Consider the following 17294-nt stretch of genomic DNA (forward strand, 5'->3'; position numbering starts at 1 on the left):
TCTTGGGACCAGATCATTATTCGCTATCACACATACAGCCTTAACTGCAATTTTCAGTTTAGAGGTCATGTGGGAATATGATGTGTTTGAAAATACTGGTAAATCATCGCTGGCAATTTCCCTGAATGAGAAGTTGCAACATTACCTGAAAAGTTCAGTTTTGATGCTGGGTGTAAACATATTCATAAGATTAATGGTTTGAGCATGTACAAGGTCAGGACGTGCTGATGTAAGAAGTTTGCTTTGGGCCATTTACAAAGTTCTGATGGAGATGATTCAGTTACTCTGTAGTCAAAAAAAGTCATCAAACAGATGAGAATATCTAAAATATCTCGTAATGTATGATGCTCCACAATTCAGTCTGAAGTCATTTGTGTTTCCATGTTTCCGAGTTTGTGATCAGATTGACTTGAAAGCTGGTGGGATCCTCGGTTATTTGGTGTGTGATGCTCAGTTTTTATCTAAAGCTATTTAGTTAGTAAGTGTGAAATATCTCGCTAAGCGGGTGAAGAAATTTGTCAACTGAAAAATAACTGGAAAATTCCTGCTATGAACTATTATATTTAAAAGTATTATTTTTGGACAGTTTTCTTTATTTAGCAGTAAAAATCATTACATCTATTCAGTTATTTAATTGGTATTTAGAAGGTCTGATCTATAGGATTGATATTTTATAGTAGCAACAGACAAACCATATCTGGACGGTGAAACCAGTGAATATATCTAGCAAGCTTGCATTAAACAGCTTCAATAAATAAATGAAGGAAGGAATGAATAAATTATTAAATAAATAAACAAACGGTTTCTGTCTTGACTGTTTTGCTTTCATACTGATAGGTAACAGGTTTTTCTTTTTTTGCGCCTTTAGGTCGAGCAACACAGCTGAATAAACTGAAAATGCTAAATGTTGGGGAGTAACTTTCCCTATAGCATTCCCTCTTCGGTTTTGATTTAGTTTGTCTTGAAGCCATGTGTGCATGTAAGTGTGTGCATTTTAAAGTTTGTTTGCGTGTGTGCGCATGTCCTTGTGTTGTATTTGTTTGTACTTGTGGAAAACACCTATACCCCTCCACAATATACTCTTTCTTTCAGCAGCTGTGTGGTATATGCTGCCAATGCAGTAGATTATGGCTCTGCTTTACCTTCACATAAGATCTCAATTACTCTCCATTTTCTGCTAGAGTTTACAGGCATGTCTACATGTGCTGGTTTGAATTTATTGATAAAAATGAGTTTACTGCACCACTGAAATCCGTATGTCCGCTCGAATTTGGCACAGTAGACAGAGAACAGAAAGGCACTTTGCTAAATCTAATATACGTGTTGTGTAAATAGTCCAAACCACCTCAATGGCGCATATGTTTGATATTATGATATATTGCGCCATATGATGCTGAAGAAGAACTTTTGCAAGCGATTTACTACCAGTGTTTACATGGAAAACTAACCCAACAAAAAACCTTTATTGATGCAATTTGAACAAATACAGTTTCATGGATTTGCAATATATTGTATCTGTTGGATATTAAATGAAAAGTGACCCTTTGCTAAGCTCTGCCCCCCTTGGTACCATTGCTCGCTCTGACAAGCTTAACAGATCTTTCCATAGGAGTGAATGTGAGATAGCCGTGAACAGTGTGATTTTTGGCTAAATATTCTCATAAGCGGAATTGATAATATTCTTATGTGGGCTGAAATAAAGAGTGACATTTTAAAGCATATTTAACCGACATTTATTTGTGAAAGAAATTGTTAAATTACAAAGTAGTTTGATTGAAAACTGTGGAGACTTTGAATCAGAATCAAGGAAAATGATTATCACAGTCATTTGAAGAGAGGAAAGTGTCATTTAATAATGATTACGCACCTGATAACAGTAGTGTAAATAAACAAAACTGCTCAATGTCTCAACACACTCGCTATAATGCTGTGAACTCTTTATTTACTATCGCTTTTACTAAGACCAGAAACAATACATAAATGTATCAACCTTAAGTTATTAGCTTTTACATGTTCATTTGGGACTGAGGGCTGACACATTTTAATCCATAATATGATCTTCTTGAGATTACTTTAAATATTTGAAAGAAAAGAAAGGGAAAAAAAACTGTTGTGTATCCTCTCTAGATACCTCTTGTCACTATTACAAGTGACCCAACAACATTTTTACTTAATTTGTATGAAATTCACATAAAACTAATTAAACACACATTGCTCCTTTAGACTCTCATTAGAAAAAAAACAAACGCTTGCCAGATAAATGCTTTTAGGGGGACTTAGGGAAGGGTCATTTGATTTTTTGATTTTTATTTATATATAAATTTATGCAAATTATCCTGGGATTGAAACAGTTTTCAGTTTTGTTTTATAAAGTTGCTCTATGTAAGTGATATTGACAAGCATGTAAAACCCCTTCTTTAATCATACTATATGAGGAAGGAGGATACATTTTAAAGCCAAATGCCCCATCGTTATATATTGTCATTAAATAAATACAGTATATTTTAGATCAAATTCCATTTGTGAAACTTCATTTTTGCATAATTAAATTTTCAATTAAAATGTTACTATTAACATGAATAATAATAGTTATAAAAAACACAACAACTCATAATCCATGTTATCACAGCATTATTTCAAAACTTTAATGGAAGCAAGGAAATCGAATCGGTTACTAACGTAACCTCGGTTCTCTCTAGATGAGGGAACGAGTATTGCGTAAGCTAGCTTACGCTACGGGAAAGATTCATCTTTTCTGAGATATTGAAGCCAAAAAATTATCCTTAATTTTGTATCCATTGTCAACGCAGTGCGGCAGCTGCAGACCTTGAGCGGGCTAGCTAGGTAGCTCATTGGTTGCTCTGCGGCAACTGCTGCAGCCTATAGACGAGCTTGGGCGAACTCGCATCCAATGAGAGGCGTCCGCGCGCTCACTGCATCAAAGCCCGCCAAAAAGGGCGTGACTAGAGTGCATATAAGCGTAGTTCGTAGTCTGGAACCCTGGTTTTCATTGAATGAAGCGAAAAATCGCTGCGTGGCGCGAGCACGGCCGATTCACGCAATACTCGTTCCCTCATCTAGAGAGAACCGAGGTTACGTTAGTAACCGATTCGTTCTCTTCACGAGAGGTTCTCTCGTATTACGTAAGCTAGCTTACGCTACGGGAACCCTTTGTCAACGCCGTGCGCGCCAAGCATCCACTGCATGAGCCCCAGGGAATTAAGGGGGACCCGGGGAGCCCTTGTGAGTGGGGAATTAATATTTGGCCGGCAAGAGTGCGGGCCAGTGTGTGTGTAGTACATAAGCACATAGACAGAGCAGCGGTGCCGGTCTGTGTGGACTGTGTCCCATTAATGCAGCTCACCAGGGAGCTGTAGCGTATTAAACCGCTAGCAGTTTAGCCTGCAGAGCGGGTACTTCCAGATTGTAAAATCTGACAAAGGTGGAGGGGAAGCCCAGCCCGCTGCCACACATATGTCGTGAATGGAAATCCCGCTGGACCATGCCCACGAGGAGGCCATGCCTCTAGTGGAGTGAGCCTTAATGCCTAGCGGGCATGGTAGGTCTTTGACGCGTACGCGGCAGTAATAGCGTCCACTATCCATCTAGACAGTGTCTGTTTCGAGGCGGTGAGACCTTTGGTGCGCCCTCCGAACGAAACGAAAAGCTGCTCGGGGCTTCTGAAAGATGCGGAGCGCGCAGTATACAATCTCAGTGCTCTGACTGGGCAAAGGAGATTGGCGTCGCGTTCGCTATCAGATGCTGGTAGCGCCGACAAGGAAATGATCTGTGCTCTGAAAGGAGTACCGACCACCTTGGGGACGTAGCCGTGTCTAGGCTTTAAAATGACCTTGGAGTCACTTGGTCCAAACTCAAGACACGCAGCACTGACAGATAGCGCATGAAGGTCTCCCACCCGTTTAACTGATGATAGGGCAGTTAGAAAAACGGTTTTAAGTGAGAGGTGTTTCACATCCACGGATTGAAGCGGTTCGAAAGGGGGGCTTTCATAGCTTCGAGAACTATAGAAAGGTCCCAGATAGGATCCGATGGGGGGCGCGGAGGGTTCATCCTTCTAGCTCCCCTGAGGAAGCGGATGACCAGCTCGTTTTTACCCTGTGACTGGCCGTGCAGGGGTTCAGCGAACGCCGCGACGGCCGCCACATACACTTTGAGCGTGGATGGCGATCTGCCCTTATCCAGCAGCTCTTGTAAAAACACGAGCAGCGGCGACACCCCACATGTCCGTGGGTCCAGGTCTCTGTCGGTGCACCATTTTGAAAACACAGACCATTTTGACGCATAGAGTCTTCTCGTGGAGGGGGCTCTAGCGTGTATGATGGTGTTTATTACTCCTTCTGGCAAAGCGACGGGTAGTCGTTGATCACCCACGCGTGTAGCGCCCAGCGCTCTGGGTGGGGATACCAGATCATTCCGCGAGCTTGCGAGAGGAGATCTGCTCTCACTGGGATGGGCCACAGCACTGTCAGTGACAGCTGCGTAAGCTCCGGGAACCATGTTTGATTCTCCCAGCGCGGGGCTATGAGGAGCACCGAGTGGCGCGTTTCCCTGATCCTCTGCATTACCTGTGGCAATAGCGAGATGGGAGGGAAGGCGTAAAGCGGGCGGTTGGGCCAGTCCTGGGCCAGCGCGTCCTCGCTTTACGAGAAAAATATTGGGCAGTGAGAGTTCTCTTCTGACGCAAAGAGGTCTATCTCTGCTCTGCCGAATATGTGCCATAACGTCTGGACTGTTTGAGCGTGCAGGGACCATTCCCCTGGGGGAATATTGTCTCTGGCCAGTCTGTCTGGGCCGTCGTTCAGGTGGCCTGGCACGTGGCGTCGCCCTCAGCGGCGCAGGTGGCACTGGGACCAACTCAGTATGCGTTTCGTCAGATGGAAGAGGTTCCTGGATCTGACACCGCCCTGACGGTTTAGATAGGATACCACAGACCTGTTGTCCGAGCGGACCAGGACGTGGTGACCCTGAATGATCGGGAGGAAGCGCACGCGGCGTACTCGACCGCTATCATTTCCAGACAATTTATGTGAAGGAGCTTTTCCTGAACTGACCATAGGCCAAAAACCGGAGAGCCCTCGCGAGACCGCGCCCCAACCCGTGTTGGGCCGCGTCTGTCGAGATGACTTTTCGGCGAGATACAGCTCCCATCATCACTCCCCGCTGATACCACTCGGCCACTGTCCAGGGCTGCAGAGCTGAAATACAGGTCTGAGTCACTCTGGTTGGCTGGCGGCCTGTGGCCCAAGCCCGGCGAGACGCGGGTGTTTAGCCAATGCTGAAGCGGCGCATGCGCAGTAAACCCAGTTGAAGTACTGCTGCGGCTGAGGCCATGTAGCCTAGCACTCTCTGAAACTTCTTCAGAGGTGTGAGGCTGTTCATCTGAAATGACGCGGCTAGTCGCTGCTCACGGCGCGCGCGCTGTGTAGATAAGCGAGCCGTCATTGCCACTGAGTCTAGTTCTATTCCAAGGAAGGAAATTGTCTGACTGGGCTGTAGTGAGCTCTTGGTCCAATTGACTGCAAGGCCCAAACTGTTCAGATGACTGAGGAGAACTGTCCTGTGAGACAGAAGCTCCGTATGTGATTGTGCCAAAATCAGCCAATCGTCCAAATAGTTCAGAATTCGCAAAACCCTGACTCCGCAGGGGTGCGAGCGCCGCGTCCATGCACTTCATGAAAGTATGGGGTGCTAAGGACAGGCCGAATGGAAGGACAGTGTATTGATAAACTTGGCCGTCGAAGGCGAATTTCGAGAATGGCCTGTGACGGGTATTTATCTGAATCTGAAAGTATGCATCTTTCAGATCGAGAGAAATAAACCAGTCCCCCTGGCGCACATGCGCGAGGAGTTTGCTGGTTGTAAGCATTTTGAACGGTCTTTTTGCAAGCGCTTTGTTCAAAACCCTGAGATCTAATATTGGTCTGAGGCCGCCGTCTTTCTTGGGGACAAGAAAATAACGGCTGTAAAACCCGACTTCGCTCAGGGGAGGCGGCACTCTCTATGACCCTTTTGCACAGAAGGTTTGCTATTTCTGAACGAAGCATGCACGCTGCTTCCGTGTTCACAGTAGTTTCGAGCCGCGCTCTGAAGCGAGGAGGACGGCGATCGAATTGTAGCAAATAGCCCTGTTTTATTGTGCTTAACACCCATTCGGATATCCCTGGAATATCTTCCCACGCTTTGAAGCGTAATGTTAGAGGGTGAGTGGCCAAATCGCTCTGATTGCTGCACACAGCGCGCTGAACAGAATGTGTGAGCGCGCTTACTGTGCTTATGCTGGACTGCTCTTCCCGATTGAGGTGAATGGGGAAAGAGTCACGTCTGTTAAGTGATAAGCAAGCATAGTCACGGGCACGGGACTTACATACAGAGAAGTGTTTGCTGGCCGTGTGACAGAGCGGGCAGAGAATGGGCGCGCGCACGTATTCGTGAGCGCATTTATTGACTCTAACATTCGAGTGGTTCGTAACCGCTTTTGAGTGTGCTCTGATGGGGACACGGAACGTGTAATGCTTGTGTGTAGAGGTGAACACTGGATTGTGGGCACATTTTCTACACACAAGGCTGGTCGTGTGACAGAGCGGCCAGAGAATGGAGCGCGCACGGATTAGGTGGGTGCGTTTATTAACCCTAACACTCGAGCGGTTCAGTAACAGCTTTATGTGAGTGTGCCGTGATAGGGTCACGGGATGTGTAATGCTTGTGTGTAGGGGTGAACACTGGATTGTGGGCACATTTTCTACACATAAGACATGTTTGCTCTCTGGTATGGACACGGGATGTGTAATGCTTGTGTGTAGAGGTGAACACTGGGTTGTGGGCACATTTTCTACACATATGGCATGCTTGCTCTTTACCAGATTTATTTGGGTCGCCGTGAAAGCGGCGTTTGAGCGCAGGCAAGCGGGCGTTAACACCGGCTTGTTGGCTGCTGAATCTACCACTGTAGTAGCCTGAAGGAAGGGGACTGACAGGGGCGAAGCTTTGACGGTGGTCCGGCCGCAGCGGGACTGATCCGTCGTTTTGTCAACAAAGCTAGGAGGACTTCGGTTGTTCAGGTTTCAGCGCAATTCTAGTCCGAGGCCCGCGGGCGGCGGTCTCGCGGCGGCTGTCTGAGCCTGATCGAGGCGGCCGCCCTGTCGACGCTGAGAAGTCTGGCTTTGTTGAGCTGGGCGCTGTGAAGAGGCTCGTGCAGGAGGCTCACGTGGGCGGCCTGCAGAGGAGCTAAGCGGACGAGGCAGAAAGAGATTCATGGCTTGTGTGGCTTTTTGGACCTCTGAAAACCGGTCAATGATACCACTCACCGCGGAGCCGAAGAGACCGGATGGAGAGAGCGGTGCGTTGAGGAACGTAGAGCACTTTGCTTCTCCCATGTCGGCTAGCGTTAGCCACAGATGTCACTCGGTCACAGTCAGCGCGGCCATGCACTTCCCTATAGCTTGGGCTGCAGCTTTGGTAGCGCGGAGGGCGAGGTCCGTAGCACTCCGTATGTCTGCAACCGCCTCTGGATGCCTGCTTTCCTCATCCCACTCCCGCAGAAGGTCCGCTTGGAGGATCTGTAGGACGGCCATAGAGTGCAGAGCAGATGCAGCTTGGCCGGCGGCGGAATAGGCGCGGCCAACACAGGCGGAAGTTGTTCTGCAGGCCTTAGACGGGAGCACTGTTTTAGACCGCCAGCTCACGGAGGGCGGGCAAAGGTGTGCTGCTACCGCATCCTCAACCGGAGGGATGGAAGCGTAGCCCTTCTCAGTGGCGCCGTCCACCGAAGCAAGAGAGGTGGAGACGTGGGATCGGACCCTGGCCGAGAAAGGCGCGTTCCATGCTTTCCAAATCATGGAACGCGCCTTTCTCGGCCAGGGTCCGATCCCACGTCTCCAAGCTCGGCGTGGAGTTCCAGCAGGATGGGAGCGGCCCGGGTAGGATGGGAGCGGCCCGGGTAGCGGGTGCTGCGTGGCGGAGGCTCTGTAGAAAGCAGCCGTCAAGTCTGTTGGGTGCCTGCTCAAGAGGCGGTGAACACTCGAGCCCGAGGCGGTCGACGGCCTGTGTGAGGAGGCGTGTTAGTTCCCCTTCGACTCCGGCGCGGGTCCTGCTGGATTCCTGGGCCGAGGAGGAGGCGTGTGAGCCTGACCACTCCTCGCTGTCCGAAGCCATGATGGAACAGCCCTTATCCTTCGGCTTCGGTCCTGAGCGCTTCGAGTCGAGCCCGCAGGGTCGACATCGGCAGCTCCTCGCAGAGATCGCATCCGCCTTCGGCGAGGGCGAGCTCTGCATGCCCCAGTCCCAGGCAGAGAGTGCAGATGATGTGGCGGTCTCCGGTGCTGAGAGGAGCACGGCATGAGGCGCAAGTGGAGCGAGGCATCTTAAAAAAGACGCTCGTACTCTTTTGTGAAGTTCTTTAAGAACTAGCTTGTTTTTAAAAAGGATACGTCGCCGGATGGCGTAGCTCGCAGGATGGCTGAAGGTGGCGAAGACGGCCGGCTTCTTCGAGTGCTGTCCACGCTTGCTTGATGCCCCTCGAACGGCGACGCGGCTTCCGGTTCAGTGATGCGAAGAGCTTCGCTGAAGAGATGAAAATCAGGGTTCCAGCCTACGGACTACGCTTATATGCACTCTAGTCACGCCCTTTTTGGCGGGCTTTGATGCAGTGAGCGCGCGGACGCCTCTCATTGGATGCGAGTTCGCCCAAGCTCATCTATAGGCTGCAGCAGTTGCCGCAGAGTAACCAATGAGCTCGCTAGCTAGCCCGCTCAAGGTCTGCAGCTGTCGCACTGCGTTGACAGTCGATACAAAATTAAGGATAATTTTTTGGCTTCAATATCTCAGAAAAGATGAATCTTTCCCGTAGCGTAAGCTAGCTTACGCAATACGAGAGAACCTCTCGTAAGAGAACTGACCTTTTCTATTAAGGAGATAACATGGAAAATGTCACAAATTTGCTTACATTTGATTAGTGACCTAGAAATTATTTGGTTTATTTCCAGGTTTGAATTACATTTTGGATCCCAGAGTCAAATGGTTCAGAATAGGTTTAAGCTATGTCACACAGCTGCATTATGGTCACTGTCTCATGCTGTTTAAAAATTATTTTGGAAATTGTACAGATTCACATTCCATTAAATGAGCAATGACCCAATCTAACTTGTCAAAGTTCCCGGCCAAGTAACCATTTCTCAAGTTGGCACCCATGTCAGAAAAACATTGGATTTAAGGCCACACACACACACACACACACACACACACACACACACACACACACACACACACACACACACACACACACACACACACAAATACACACACACCTGTCTCATAAGAGCATGTGGGGAGGTTTCTGTGTGTTTGAGCTGTGAGTGACGTCCATCATGATCCAGCTGCCTGGGGCTGGTTGTTTCAGGTGGATGTGAAGCCAAGCCAGGTTGAGTGTTTTCAGGCTGTGCGTGCAGCCCTTCTGAAAAAGGCCCTGTTTGTATTCAGATCCCACAGCCTGGAACCCAGCGAGGAAAGAGAGGAAATAAATAAGACCTGTATGGCCTCCCCGGAGAGCTGCTTCTTAACTCAAGTGTGTGTGTGCGCTAGTGAGAATCTGCATGTGATATTTTCTTTTAAAAGTATTCCCCCTCCACCTTAATTTTTTTGTCTCTAAAGGTTTGCATGAGATTATTGTGTATACTTGTCATAGACTAGGTCTTAGTATGTAATACATTTCTGATATTAGAAACATTTATATTTGTCAGATGTATCCGGACCATTAGATGTCCCTTTTAATATTTCCGAGTTTAAAAGGCTAAGTAAACTTTTATCTCATTTTTTCCAAAAGCGATAAAAAAAAAAGAGTATTATGGCAGACAGATGATAGAATGATTCCAAATTTACTGTCACTCTCTCAGCCGTTGTATTTTAAACCCCATCACAGCAGTGTTTAATCATTTTTATCAATCCCTGTCTAATATAGTAATAGTAGTATAACACAAATAATAATGATATAAATGTACACTTGATCATACAAAGTTTTCTAGATTTACGCTTCTATATTACAATGGAAATGTGTCATTTCAGTCTGTAAGAAGGGCCCATTGACTTACAATGAGTCAGTTTGTTACAATGGTTGGGGCAATCGTGTCATTTATAATTTTCATACTTTACCCATGGTTAATATAATTGCTTTGATATTTTTTTTTCACATTTCTAAGTAGTTTTCTCCTTTATATGGAACCAATTATTTTAGCTGTCAATAATAATATGTGTTTAAAGTAAAATGTTTAAACATTAAAAAGTCCACTATTATAATTATAGTTACAAAATAGTTGTTGATCTTAGTATGTAGGCTACTGCATGCATGTTCTCAGGGGTTTGTCTTCCATGTTATTTTATGAACATCTGCGTCATGGTATCCAGTTTCATTGTGCGGTTGTGTGGAAGTGTTCAATGACCTCTTGTGTGTGTGTGTGTAGCAGCGAATGTGTGGTCTGTCCAAACACTGATACATAATATTTCCAGTATTTGTATGTGTCTCCCCATAATATCTCGCTATAATATAGATTTATGAGCAGAATCCTGCCCTCTAGTCTCCAAACAGCAACCCACCCACTATGAACATGAACTTGATATTGATGCCATAGCCTCCCACACCTTGTACCCACCCAATTCACTGCACGCTCAATATATCACACTGCCCTCTGCTCGGGAAAGGGATACATTTAGGTGCAAGAACTGAAATATTGAGAATAAACTGTGTTGGTTGTTGGAGATGCTGAATTCACACTTTGTCTTACGTTGAATTTTAGTCAGTTAAGACTGCATCTTGTTTAAAGTATTAAAATATGAAATATCTTCACCAGCCAGTGCAAAATTGCAAAAATCATGACTAATTTCAATCAGGTTTCAAACACTCCCCTTTCTTCCATTGCTTGAAAAACAGGTGGTCCATCTCCAATGTTATGTCCTGCCAGGTTGGGCCACTTAAACAAATCTACTGTATTACAATTCCTTTTGTTAGTGCATACTTTTTTATGTTAAATACAATCTCTTATCCCAGCCTAAGATGCAGAGACAACAATAAGAAACCGTTTAGTTGCGATCTGTATTATTTCCCCCCTAAAAGTATAAACTTTGACTCTGTGGTGCTATCAAAACATTGCTTTGTTTGTGTGAGAATTCTGACCAGTCCTACACTAGTCTCTTTGATAACCATTTTTTATTTGTTTTTGAGAGATGTGAGGAGTTTAGTTTCAATTTTGTCATCAGGCATCTTGGCCTGTCTAAGGACCTCAGCTGTTGTTGCTAACAGTCGTTTCGTTTTGGAGTCTAAAACAGCTGATGGACACAGTTTTACTCTCCCAGTGCGATTCTACTCAGTCTCTCATTTCTGTCACATCTCTGTCCGCTGAGTAGGCAGCCAGGCGAATGGCGAGCCGCTCTGTGCCTAATTTTCCATTTCCTGTGATGTCATGAGGATGAGACTGGTAACGCTAATAGTAATTCATGGATCTTTCACTCCCGCTCCATGTCCTGTAAAATGGTGGTATTGAACGTGTGTGCTGGTACATATCTAAAGGGCTTTTCATTTTCACAAGCGCAAATTACTGCCACTCAGCACCATTATAGACACCGATATTGGTTCTCATTCATTTGTTCCATGTTTTCAAGTATTTTCCCCCAAAATCGATTGTTAGGATCTGATGCTTTGCAAAATGATGTTGGATAAAAGTAAAGAAATTTAGTCGAGAGCCTGTGATTGCAATTCAATTGAAAGCATTGAGGAAATTATAGTGTAGGGTAGGTAGCATTTAATTTTGTTCAGGACACACACTCACTCAGACACACACACTCACACACTTATGCTCAAACAGTTTTGAATAGTTACATTATATTTGTAGGCTGAGCAGTTAAACATTGACTCCTCCACAGTTTTTGCTGCTGTGCTTCCGTCAGGCACGTTCTTTATAAATCAAGTTTCATTAACACCTGAAAAAAGAGTGAGAACTTTAAGTAAGGATATAAAAAAGAAGGAAATAGAAAATCTCTGATAAATAGTTTTTTTGTCAGTTGTGCTCATTGAGAATTAGATGCAGCTGGAATTAACACTTTATTTCATTAATGGGCTTAATGTTTTTTCTCAACATCTCAGAAAATCTGAGAAAAAAACTGCCTGCATATTAATGAAAACACATTTGTGAATTCATAATTATCTTTTATCTATACGTGATGCGCTTGTGACAGATGTTATTATTTATTTGACATTTATATTTAACAGTTTTAATTGGAACCATTTTACATCAACACATAATCCTTGCATTGTTTTTGTATTTTTACATATTTTACTATACAAATTGACATTTTAATGTTGAAAATTATAAAAGTAAATATGAAATTCAAGCAATATTTCTTAAAGCACAAACAAACAATATATACAGTATTGTCAAAATGAAAAAACAAGTGTTTGAGTAACGTTTGTCATACTTTTGCATAGAATTATTTTCAAGGTGTTAAGGTAATCTAACAAACTAATGCCATTTTAACACTGCAAAGGCGGCACAGAAGCTGCATCTGAAGTGGCATATATACCAACAAAAGATATTTTCACAGACTGTTTAATGCTGCTTGAAGTTGGCATAAATACATTTACACAGCGATTACAATGTATATATAATGTTATGAGATAATGTTACCAGTGTTTTAGATACAAATTATTAGTATAGAAATATGAACTTAATGAAAATATAATCGTTTAAAATATGAAACTATAAATTATAAAATAAATTCACAATCATAACAACAACAACAAAGTTTAAGGATGCTCTGATTATGCATTTAATTTACACAGCACCAAGGCAGCATCAGAACTGCCTTTGATACTAGGGGATGAAGCCTAATTTAGTCTGGCTTTTATGGAGCTTTGTGTCTTTACACAGAATTCTGAGCAGGCAGACAATAGCATTAACTCAACTGTGTAAAGACGAAAACAATCAGCTCTGGGTTACTAGGCTCAACAAACAAATTTATGCTCTGTTTCAGTGACCAAATATGATGATTTGTGTTGGAAGCACACCATGCTTTGTTGGAAAACAGATGTAGTTGAGTTTTTATACAGAGTGAAGTAGCTAGTTTTTGTCTGTTACTGATAAATGATAACTGAAGGATCTGGTTGATGGTCACTAATGGTAACTGGTCCTCATTTAGCATAATCTTCAGTTGTCAAGTGAAAAAAAAGTCCAACTTTTAAAAACACGTCTCGAACCCTGCATTCTGTTCCATTCTGTTGTGCTCCATGTAGCTGTATTTGCAATTGCACGGCTTATATAAATGCCCACTAAGAAATGTGTCCAATTAGGGTCACATGAACCCGGAACCAGCTTAATTATGCCGGACTTCCTTTAGACAGATACTAGAACTAGTCGTTAAGTCAACCGACTAATAGGTTTTTAAAGTATGTAGTTTTGCACATCTCTAGTATGTGTGTGTATTAAATGGTTGATCTGCCCCATTCTCCATGTACTTAAGCAGAAAACAAATGACAGCACTGCATGTTGGGGAAGTCAGGCAGCAACAATAATAAAAAGCACTTTTCTCTGTCCCTCATTTGGTGCAGAGAGCAGTCAAATGTCATCTAGCTGTTTTGCTCTCTTCTTGTTTTTTTAACCATCCTGGTTTGACTCAGAGTCAGTTTACTTTTAAAAAAAAATCTCAGCTTTAATTCGTTTTTAGTTTTTTTTTTTTCAGCTGATTTTTCCTTTTCACAACATAAAGAAAATCTTACACATTCAGTTTCAAGGAAAGGGCTCTAGTGGGCATTTATGATCACCACAATAACATTTAACGTTTTCCCTAGTTCAGTATCTGCTTTTAAATACTTAACACTTAAAAGTAGAGGTAGTGATCTGATTTTGTGAAATATTATCTTTTTAATGCCGCACTTGTAATACTGGATGTCATTTCACTGAGAGTGCAGTTGGTTATGGGTGCTGAGAATACACTATTCTTAAAGGGATAGTTCACCTAAAAAGTACACATTTGTCATTATTTACTTTCCATTATGCTGTTACTTCTGTGGAACCTGAGGAGAAATTTTTAAGATGTATGATGCTGCTCTTTCCCATACAATGAAAGTGAATAGTGACTGAGGCTAACTTTCTACTTAACATCCCTTTCATTTTCCACGCAAGAAAATAAAAATACATACAGGTTTGGAACAAAATGCAGGTGACTAAGTAATCACAGGATTGTAACTTTTGGGTGGAAAATACCTTAAGCACAGAATTATGTCCATCTAAAGTCGGTCATGCGTGATAAGAGATAATAGAAAAAAAGGAATACATTTAAAAAAAATCTTTTTTTTACAGATGATCTTGAGAAAGGATTTAAAATATTATGCCCTTGAACTGTTAATACAAAAAAACTTTTTAGCTTTTGTAACCTCTCATGCAATGTAAATACCATTGTTCAAGCGCATCTAGTGATATATGTAAAATAAACCGTTTTTTTTGGGTGGGGGCACTCTCACCTCACACTTTGTCACTTTGTCTGATTTCAAACAGGAAGCTTATAGAAAATCACTGCTGTTTCTGGAGGGAATATCACATTAATTTAAGGTTTGCAAACTGTTCATTTACTGTGGTTTTGCAGAGAGTTTGGAGCAGCTCTCTGTTTCCGTTATTATGAACAGAACAAAGAGCCATTATGCAGATGAAAATAGCTGACTAAACTGTAATTATACGACATTAGAGATTCAGACCTAGTTTTAGGGGGGCAGACAAGTTAGATAAGGAAGAATTACACTTATTCAGTATGTGGATTAGTGGTGGGTGCTATGACCAACATTTTATGTCACAGTAATGTGCAGTATACACATGTTTAGATCACAATGTATTGTTATTTTGACTGGAAATTACTAACAAAGGTTCATATTCTAATAACAATGCACATTTTTTGATTATCCAGTAAAATTAAAATCATAAAATAGTTCCCACTTTAAATTCTGATCGGATGAGCCATGTTTGAACATGTACAATAGACGATATACACACATCCATGATGCATATTAGTGTACTGTATATTAATGCAACCACAAACAGCTAATCTTAGCTTTATGCTATAACCATTAATTATTTTTGAGACACATTTTGCTCTGTATTTTTATATTACTCCATGTGAAAATAACGCACAGCAGTCCTATCCACTAATATAAATATATCCACCATGGTACATACGGTACAGGTTGACATACTGTTTTTCTACCATCACATGGTATATACCTTCATACCACCCAACCCTTATTTTAATTTCTTTTTGTTTCTCAAATAGGTCTGTAGGGAACAAATAAACATGGTAATATGCGAAACAGAACATGTTTTGTACCACTTGTTACTCTCTGAATTGAAAATGAAAAGATCCCTGACACAACCTTTCTTCCTCTCATTTGATTTGCAGAAGGGTTCATGGCTGCTGTCGTTGCCGGCACTGTAGCTTCACTGCCGCTGACACCACAGCACTACTGGACCACTTCAACTCCGCCCACTGCCAGGACTCTGCTGACCCAGCCTCCATCCCTGCCAACGGCTGCTCCACCCCTTCAACCCTTCGCATCAAAGAGGAGAGCAAAGGTGATCTGAAACTCTATAGCCTGGTGCCTCCAGAGGCCAACCGATCTGAGGGTGTGAAGAGCGAGGCCCAAGACGAGAAGGCCTGGGTCGAAGCTCTGGTCCCCGGGGTTGGAGGAATCAGAGGTGGCGAGCAACATGTGCAGAGCCTGGTTTGGGTGCCCAAAGAACACGCAGGGGAGATTCTTAGGGGCAGCCCAGCCCCATTCCCACAAGCAACGTTGGGTCTGCTGAATGCAGTGGCAGCCGGGGTGAAAGACCAGCAGCAAAACAAGGGGGCTACAATGCTTGGAGACTCATCAGCACTGCTGTTCACCCTCAGCACTGATGCTAAAAGTTACCTGCCTGGGATGCCACCGAGCAGTGCAGAGAAAGCCGGACAGTACCCAACCTCTACAGAGAGTAAAAGTGCCAAGGAAGAGTCCCAGTCACTCTTACGGGTAAGAGATTCTTGATACTTTTTGCACCTCTACTTTTGTACCCTTTTTAGAAATGTATATATTTCCTTCCTTCAGACATGATGTCATGTTCACCTGAGCACATGTACTGGTGTTTCCATTTCCGATTTTATCATCCAATTACTCATTTCAAGTTCTTTCATCTGTGGAACACAAAAGGTGATTTTTCTAAATATTCTGGCCAATCTTCCATATAATGAAAGTGGATGAGTCCTGGAACCTTCAAGCTTCAAAATGACATAAAAGCACCATGAAAGTATCATAAAAGTGATCCAAACAACATGTGCTATATTCCAAGTCTTCTGAAGTCATACAGTAACTCCGTGAGGAACATATAAAAACTGGATTAAACAATTAATTGATTGAAACGATGAGATTCGAAATTAGTTCAAAAATTGGACATTGCTAGTTCTCAACTACCCCAAATGTTAATATTATAAGTGAATAACAACTTAAATGTTGGTCTTTTTCTCACACAAATCTATCAGAAGACTTGTAATATAGTACACAAGTCTTTTGGGCCACTTGTTTGATACATTTATGGTGGTATTTTTTTGTCTTCTTGAAATGGAAAAGAGTGGCTTAGGATATCTTCAAAAAGTGACAGTTTCATACGTTTAATAAGTTTTGGAACGACATAAGGGTTAGTAAATTATATCCGATCTTTCATTTTTGGTTGTCTATGACATTGAAAAGTTGTAATATGGTTCTTCATGCCTGTCATCTTGAGCAGGCTACTCGGTGGTATCATTGTCCTTCCCCCTGAGCTTAAGTTGTTTGTGTGTCTGGCTGTGTGTGATCATCCTTACTTGAGATTTAATGAAGTCAGTATGTGCAGAGACCCTCTGCAGCTCAAAAGCCTGTCCAAACTAATTGAAGCAGTTACCCAGAGAGCTGCAGACACAACAACAGAGCCATTGTGGCCCTCAAAACAGAGAGACAAACAAACCAAGAACTGGAACACATATACCTGCTCTGAGCTTTGAGTGGTGGACTATAAACCCAAATCTAGGAAGCATATGATAGTTACTTCAAGCACGTTTCAGTAAATGATGAAACAAGACCTCTAACCTTATCTGTGACATTACTTTGAATGCATACTCATCTATGTGTGGATGATGAATTTCAGCTGGTTTTGTGCCCATTACACAAAGAATCCAGACCACATCTCTGTGGTTACATTACTGGTAACATTACTCAGCATTGTATTCATATTGGT

At 43.1% G+C, this 17294-nt stretch overlaps 1 protein-coding gene across 4 annotated transcripts in view; it reads left to right on the top strand.

Moving 5' to 3' along the window:
- LOC127619929 (zinc finger transcription factor Trps1-like) overlaps nucleotides 1–17294 on the top strand; it is a 154610-nt gene that overhangs the window by 53939 nt on the left and 83377 nt on the right. For all 4 annotated transcript variants that reach the window (XM_052092961.1, XM_052092962.1, XM_052092963.1 and 1 more), the window contains exon 5: nucleotides 15448–16057. In XM_052092961.1, the coding sequence (XP_051948921.1) occupies nucleotides 15448–16057 (610 nt within the window). The remainder of the gene's footprint in view (nucleotides 1–15447; nucleotides 16058–17294) is intronic.

Source organism: Xyrauchen texanus, chromosome 26, assembly GCF_025860055.1.
Source record: "Xyrauchen texanus isolate HMW12.3.18 chromosome 26, RBS_HiC_50CHRs, whole genome shotgun sequence".
In the NCBI taxonomy this organism is placed as follows: domain Eukaryota; kingdom Metazoa; phylum Chordata; class Actinopteri; order Cypriniformes; family Catostomidae; genus Xyrauchen; species Xyrauchen texanus.